Below are 8,315 nucleotides of genomic sequence, written 5' to 3'. Positions count from 1 at the left end.
ATATTAACTGTACTGCCAACAGTATGCTACACTTGCGTCCTTGCAGCACACACTAGTCGAGCACAAAGCACCTGTCTAACTGAGAACATGGCACTAACCCAGCCCCTAGGGGGGGTTATGCGCTCCTGTAGGCCAACAGCGTTTTTTGAGCTCCGTGGTAAAAGCGACTTTTAATTGGTTTGAGGTCCCCGTGTATGTAAATAGAAGTGGATGGCTCCTCCCATGCACCTGATGGGGGAGTATTTACAGCTCTTTACAGCTACTCGCTGCACTGTTTCCAAGAGCGCAGCGCCGCACCATGACACTCCACTGGACTTAAGCAATAAGGATTTCCGTCTTCTCACAGTAAACTCTCCGCTGTATTTTCCACCACAAAAAAAAAAAGTTGGGCAAAAAGTTGTCCACTTGTTTTCCAAGATGCCACGCTCCTTTCTGGTCAAGAAACACATAAACTCCGCAAAGAAGCCAAATTACAGTGAGCTGGACAGCGCAACAGGTAAAGATTCCAACCTGTCTGACTTTAATTTGTTTTCATGTTTCTGACAAGCAGTCGCGTTTTCTTTTTCTTTCTTTTTTTAACTTAACAAAAGTTTTCAAACTTGTCTGCCCACTTTTTTTATTTAATTTTATTTTTAAATCTGTGCTCCTCACTCCTCAAGCGAGACCTGCTCATTCATTCTACTTTCTTTATTTTTGCAGTGTTCCTCACGCCGCACATCTACAGGGGTCTCCCCTTGCCTGTCATCCCCCAGCCGGAGATCCTGAGCCCGGCAGCGTACAGCCCCATCACAGTGTGGACTACCAGCAGCTTGCCGCTGTCTCCGCTCCCCAGTGACCTCTCCCCCATCTCTGGATACCCATCATCGCTCTCCGACGCCTCCTCTAAAGACCACAGCGGCTCTGAAAGTCCGAGGAGCGATGAAGACGAGCAGATGCTGCCCAAACTGACAGACCCTCACGGAGTCGAGGCAGAGAAATTCCAATGCGGCTTGTGCAGCAAGTCCTACTCCACGTACTCTGGACTGCTCAAGCATAAACAGCTGCACTGCGACGTCCAAACGAGGAAATCCTTCAGTTGTAAATACTGCGAGAAGGAGTACGTGAGCCTGGGAGCTCTCAAAATGCACATCAGGACTCACACGTTGCCTTGTGTTTGCAAAATATGCGGGAAAGCTTTCTCCAGACCGTGGCTGCTCCAAGGACACATCAGGACGCACACGGGTGAGTGAATGGGGAATAGCAGAGGGGCCTTCAGTGGGAAGAGGGCTGAATATTCGTTGTGGGCTTTTTTTTGTTTTTGCAGGCAAAGTAATTCAACCTATTGCACAGCTCATAACTGAAGCTGACATTACTGTGAAAACTCTCAGAACGTTATTACTTCCTGTAGGTTTACTTTAGCTCATGTGTTGAAAATAAAATAATATTGCTTTTTTTTTAATGTCACGTTACAATCAAAACCAACCAGCCCTGAAAAATAATCGACCAATATGCCTCTGTAAGATTGCTATTCGTGTGTCTGTGTGCTATCTTTGACAGTGTCTTTCTTTTCTTCTCATCTCCCTCTTGACAGGAGAGAAGCCGTTCTCCTGCCCTCACTGCAACAGGGCCTTTGCGGACAGGTCCAATCTCAGGGCTCACCTACAGACCCATTCGGATGTGAAAAAGTACCAATGCAAGAACTGCTCCAAAACCTTCTCCAGGATGTCTCTTCTGCACAAGCATGAGGAATCTGGTTGTTGTGTAGCACACTGAACTGGGATACTTTTCCACCACCAGAAGAAGAAGAAGAAAAAAAAACCCCTCTTGTTGCTTCTTTATTTTTCCCAGGAGAACTGTCAGGGAATCACATCGAAGGGGGTTTGTTCCCAAATATGCAGGCTGTTTTTTCTCCTTTTTTTTTTTTTTTCGAGCGGTTCCATTTCATTTCAAAGTGAGAAATAGCTCTGTGCTCAAGTGCTTCTCGTTTCAAGCAGTGTTTCTGTGTCGAGCTTTGTCATGTACTCACCTACCTGTGCTATTCATGCACTTTTTCTGCATGTCTAGAATGTTTTGTATGCCTTTTACAATGTTATCTTCAGTGTTTTGTGTAATGTCTATCAATGGCTGTTATGCAGTCCTCCACTTTTCTTTTTTTTTTATACGCACCACACAAACGATACCAAAAAAAGGCGCATTATGAATGACAGTACACATATAACTAGAGGAATGCTGAAGCCATTGTTACTTAGGGAACAAGTGCAAACTTAGTTTTTAGGGTGAAATTATTATAACTTTTGCACAGTCATTAGAAACAGTTTGCCAGCACTCAAATAGCAGAACAAACCTTCTCAAGTGCCTCAGTTTTTATGCAATAATATTGTATTATTCAACAGTTTCCTGTTATATTTTTATATATTGAATGTAAGCGTGACTGAGACGATTGTATATTTACAGTGAAAACTGTGATGCTGAATGAATTTTGATATTTTCATGACACTTTAAGAAATAAAGTTTCATGACATTTTGTACAATTTTTGTTGGTATCTTTGAAGTTGCATTTTCATTTTGAATCCTTCGGTTGCAGCATGAGCGAGCTCATTCATCAGGACTCAGCAGCATTCGCTGATTGTCAGGTGCTTCAAACGGAACAACTTGCACAAAAGTAAACGATATTTAATCCAGCGTGCACCATCTCATGTTATGGAGATGTAAAAAAACGAGGCGAGCGGTGACTCAGCTCTGAATCAGGCCTGAACCTGTTCCTTGTGAACCTGTTCCTTGTGAACCTGTCCAGACATCAAACAATCTTGAAATTTAACACATCCCAGCTATATTGATCTGCACTCACTTGTTATACCCTTTGAGGGCCCATGACTTTCTTTACCTAAGTGTTTGTAGAGTTTAAATGCGAGGGCGTTGTTCCTTTTAGAAAGTAATCCGAATCTCATGTCATCAATGTTTGTAACTTGAGGAAAGTTTTTTGTTTTTTTTCCTTATCTTCCTTCTCAATCATAACAATCACTGCAGGGATAAAGGACACTCGGATATCTAGATTTTAATATGTTTTCACAAAAAGCTCAAATTTGCATTTGCTTTGACAACCTCCTTGAATTTCTGGGATGCTTGCCATCAAGGATTAAATAGACTTCCTCGGGCTACGTTTTGTTGTCTTTTACCATATGCTATCTACTTGCAGCAGATAGAGATTAGAGCAGAAAAACGCCCGAAGGGATACAGTCAAAGTTGAACTCATTCTAACAAACCCCAGAGTGTGTTTCTGTTTGCCCCAAATGCCCAAAAGCTACTGACCTGAGTGATGTGATCTGAAGAAACAGACACTTGTTTTTTCCCTCGCTGGCGAGCGGCTGAACTCCCCTGTAGGTAGATTCTCCTCGCTGTGTGAGTCATCGTCGAGCTATTCCAGGTGCTCGGCGCCCATGCTCTTGAGTCGAGCCAGGTGACTCTTCGGCAAACCAAAAAAAACAGGTGCAACCGCGAGGATTCAAACCGCAGCCACAGGTCCGCCGACACATGTGGAAGCCTCAGCCGTGACCTAATGTGGAAACATTACACGCGGCAGTTCCTATTATTCAGATCATTTGCCTCGTGAAAGTAAAGTGCCATCGAGAGGGCACTCTAAACTCCAACACTGCTGAGATAGTGAAGCTGTTTGTCCTCACTCACTCATGTCCTTTACTCCATATAGGCAACACTTTATCATGCTGGTGGCAGAGAGGAAAAACAATGAATGCATGATGCCAATTAGCTTCATAATCATGCAAGATTTCCCCTTTTACAACAACAATTAACCGCATGGCAGATTCCTCAGATAACAACGTGTTAAATGCTTCCCCCTCCAACATGAATATTTGATTTAGCCATTGTGATAATAGTGGGAGGAGAAGGGGAGGGGAGGGAGCAGGAGCTCATTCTGTTCTGAAGCATATGCCTATTAGAGGATGTGTTGGAGAATGTGAGATCAAATATTTGTTCGGTGTGGAGACTGTTAACAGTCACACTGTTGTGTTTAAGTTGTGAATCCCGCAGTGCAGGTAGATAGCTGGTGGGTGTCAGAAGAATCTCTGCGCTGAAATAATGTGAAGGTGAGATTGAATGTGATTTGCTCATTCCCAAGATTCGACTGGAATGAACACATTTGAGGCCTGAATTAAGTCGTTTATCATATACAATGCAAATAAAATGTTCCTTTGCCACATTGCCTATTTTACTTCTATCCGTTTCACTGAACTGTGACATATTCTAAAGAGGATGTGAAATGCAATCAGATCTTTCCCAAACGTCAACTAAAATGAACATATTTGAGGCCTGAATTAAGTGATTTATCATTTTCAGTTCAAATCAAAGCGGCAACTAACAAGTCATTTCGTTGTCGATGTAAATACCCGTCGTTCTTTCCCCCAGGCCCAAGGGGATGTTTGGAATTGCTTGTTACATCTGACAGTCCAAACCACAAACAGCTTACTTCGATGTTTGACAAAGAAAAGAAGCAAATCCTGACATTTGAGAGGCTGGAAGTTGGCCTTTTTGTTTAAAAAATGACTAAAAAGATGATTTCTTTCAGTTTTTTGTCAATCAAATAAATGTTTAGTCGACTAATGAGCTGAAACATGATTTTGCCTCTTGAGCCGTCTGTTCATTTCATGTGGAAGCCCATCCTTGTGATATTTTACGATCCTTAAAGCCTGAATTCATGATTCTCTTTGTTTTTTATCATGTATTTTATATCACATGTAAAATAAATGTCCTCAATCTGCACAGACGAGTGCTTGGGGGCGTTTTAAAAACCCAGAGCAGCCTCCGAGAGCAGTGGGTTAGACGTAAAGCAGGCCACAGCTCTCAGAAACCTGCTGACTTTATGGTGAATCGGGGAGTATGATTTCTTTATGACCATCAAGCGGAACAAATAAAGTTAAGGGCGCCCTCTGAGGTCTGATTGTCCTAGCCGGGAAGTGATCCCCAGCCCTCCTCTCTCTCCCCGCCACATCAGAAGGGAGATGATTGTGTATTCCTCTTTACTCCGACCGCCTGGAGGAATTTTTGACTGTTTATTGAGCTCCCGCATCTTGTTAAAGACTATTCTCTTTCATTTCTGCCGTCTCCTCAAGTGACTGGGCAGCTACTTAGAATGCCACTGCTTTATCAGCTGGAGGTGCATATTCTCCAGATAATACGGTTTGCCTCTAATTGTGTGCCGTCCTTTGCGTCGGCGCTCAATTTGTTGATAAATTGGATTCATGCAGATCGAGCGAGCGTGATTTAATCACCGGGGAAAATAGATTCCTCTGAAGCTCTGCTGCTGTCTGATGGTCTTATGTGTTTATCCCATTAAAAGTAAAACGATTCAACGTTGAGGGGCTGAAAAAGAAATATCATTTCAGTGAGAAAAAGAAGGAGATGACTGCCTGTTCGATGTGCGGCAGGCTGCATTCGTGCACAGAGAAAAGACTGCTGACCCTCACATGTAGGTCATAAATGATTTTTGTTGGGTGTCGTTACGAGCACTGAAGTGAAGAGTCCAGCAGACACAGACAGGGCTGTGTTGTCCTAATCAATAGCTCTCTGGTCTCTTTTTGTTGCCTCCTTGTCGAGCACAGGTCAGCTGTCAAAAGATCCTGTGATCATATTTTCTTGATTGTATTTCCTCCTTAATGTTCAACCCACAAAACCCCATGACAGCAGCCGTAAAAGATCATCTCTGTGAACAACACGGCCCTTTGTGACCACTGATGGTTTGACTGACTGAAAGTTGTCCTTTGTATGAAAACTTTTCACTCTAACAGTTTTATTGAATTAAAAAAAGAATCGAGCATGCATAAGCAGTATATAAACAATTAAAATATTGCGGCTGTGAGCAGAGATAAGGACATTTTTATGTGCTGATTATTCAAGTGCATCGCCCTACTATTTAAAGTCCATGGCTCATTAGATGTAGGACTATCTCCGTTTTGCCTGCAGGTTTTTGTCTGTCTAAGTAATATTAAAATATGAATATTAAATATCCACAAGTTGACAGATCATAATAAGCGATTTAAAGGTTTGACCTCTAGATTGCCACCAGCATCCAAAGCTGAGATGACGCGAGAGACAGTTCAGAGAGGAGACGGACAATTTGCCGTCAATTTCTGTGTCACGTGGATTTCGCCCTTTTGGAGTCTATTGACTCCAAAAGGAGAAGTGAACATGCACACAGATTATGACAGATTATTTTTGCTCCATAGTCATCCAAGTAGAGTACAGTTGTAAAGTAGTCAGACCCATTTTTCACAAGTCACATATCTCACCGACATTCTGACACTAAAATGACATTTTTCAAACAAACAAATCAGGAGAAACTGAACGTTGTTCGAGACCTTTTCTCTGTGTCAGCAACACACTCACGAGATCTGGCAACGAACATTAGTGAGCTAAATGTGGCCGTTAGCTGCGTACATATCTAATGTCAGCAAAAGAAAACATAAATTCATTATGCAAGTATGCTTTCATTCATCAACACTTCCAAACAAGGTGTGTGGGAAGACTGGGAGAGCTCGTCATGCGTCATCTTTGTCAGAGAGCATCTTTGATGACATTCACAGCTACTCTGCTAAGCTAGATAGTGTGTGTGTGTTAAGATGTTAGTTATTTGAAATTGTGAAGTTTATATTTAAGTATTGACTGATAAACCTGTGACAAACCAGCCAGACCTGGCCCAGGGAGGAGAGCCGAGGTGGAAGCTAAGCTAACCCAGCTAAGACCTGAGGCTGGTCCACAACCCAGCCTTCACGGAGACCTGGATCCATCGTTCATCCCGGGCCAAGCTGCACTTGACGGACTACGGTTCGACGAGAGGAGTAGGACTCTGTGTTTGAGCGCCAAGCATCTTGATGTAAACACAGTCAGAGTTGATGGACAATGTTTTCCTCATGTTGAGTTTTTTATGTGAAGCTGTCGGCCATATTATCTGCCCGGAGAATTATTTTTGTTCCTGGTGTTTTACATTCCTTGTGATGCAAATTAAAAAAGAATGCACTACATGTGAAACTGTTTGTTGTGTTACAAATTGGCTATAACTGAATATCGTTGTGCATTCCTGTGTTGCATAATGACAATAAATGATCCTTGACTCCTCGAACATCGTTCCAATTTGAATTCAATTCCCCTCTTGAACTTTCAGAGCATTTTTCCACAATAACATATTCAGTACAATCTCAAAACATGCAAGATGAGCTGCATGCGTACAGATTTTAATGCCGCCACGATGATTCGATTCATTTGGATTTCTCTTTCAACATGCAGCTCTCCAGAGTTTTGAGTCCTTTCCATCCGGGTGACATCAGAGTTTTCAAATAATGTCCTGACAGGCACCTCTGAATGGTTGTCATTTTCACAAAGCGATGCAGGAGAGTTTGATGTGAAGCCACTCTCACACTTAGTGGGGAGAACCTGCTTTTAATTTGAATAATAATGATGGCATTCTTTGAAAAGTGGATGCAGCAAATTGCTCGTTTTTAATCCTTTTCGAACTCAGAGCTGCCTTTGACACCGTTGATCATCCAATTTTAAATTGAACGCCGTAAGCACCGGGTGTTATTACCGGCCCTGCGCTTGACTGATTCATCTCCCTCCACTCAAACAGAAACTTTTATTTCACCGGTGGAATCTCATCTTTCTCTTGAGCAAACATCAATGTGGAGTTCCTCAGGGCTCCATTTCTGAGCCAACCCATTTTACACATACAGTAGGTCCCCCTGGGCCACATCATTGGTAAACACAACGCTTAGCTTTGTCGATAAGGCGATGATTTGGAGCTCTGCTTTCTGTTAAATCCTAATGTATCATCAGCATCCATTGACAGCCTTGTTACACCAAAACAACCGACCTCTGTCGATCCCCTGACTGTTCCTCTAGCGCCATCACAAAGTTCACATTTGTGGTTTTGAGTGAAATGTTGCGATGACAATTGTGTGGAGTGCCATGACATTGATTACAGACAGTCAGGCCCCTCTCAGGATGAATTTTAAGAATGTAAGTGATCCCTTGACTTTTCACCATCATCATCATCAGTGACGTCATCAGGTAAAAATTTGGCAAAATAAATCTTATCAGAAGAAGCATTTAGTAGCTGAAGCTAAACTCTGGATAGGCCGAGGTCATACCCACATTCGAACTGATTGAAAATATTTGTATTGCTGTACATATTTTGCATGCTATGGTGTTCAGGGTTCACTCCTTTGGTTAAACAAACTCAAACTCCTGTGGAGGTATTTCATTTAATTTTGTATTCACATCAAGAAGGATGTTTTGATCGTTATTTTCAGCCGCAGCGTTTTCAATTA

The 8,315-nt window shown here is 42.4% G+C and overlaps 1 protein-coding gene across 1 annotated transcript; it reads left to right on the top strand.

Moving 5' to 3' along the window:
* The first annotated feature begins 285 nt into the window (after window positions 1-285).
* On the top strand, window positions 286-2,510 carry snai2 (snail family zinc finger 2). Its single transcript, XM_079285753.1, has 3 exons — window positions 286-496; window positions 700-1,221; window positions 1,571-2,510. Exons 1-3 carry the CDS (start codon window positions 418-420, stop codon window positions 1,750-1,752), a joined length of 783 nt encoding a protein of 260 aa, XP_079141879.1. The 5' UTR covers window positions 286-417; the 3' UTR covers window positions 1,753-2,510.
* The last annotated feature ends 5,805 nt before the right edge of the window (window positions 2,511-8,315 follow it).

This window comes from Melanostigma gelatinosum (genome assembly GCF_949748355.1).
Source record: "Melanostigma gelatinosum genome assembly, chromosome: 15".
Lineage (NCBI taxonomy): Eukaryota > Metazoa > Chordata > Actinopteri > Perciformes > Zoarcidae > Melanostigma > Melanostigma gelatinosum.
The sequence above is the reverse complement of the archived record's forward strand: the minus strand, read 5'-3'. Positions and strand labels throughout refer to the sequence as shown.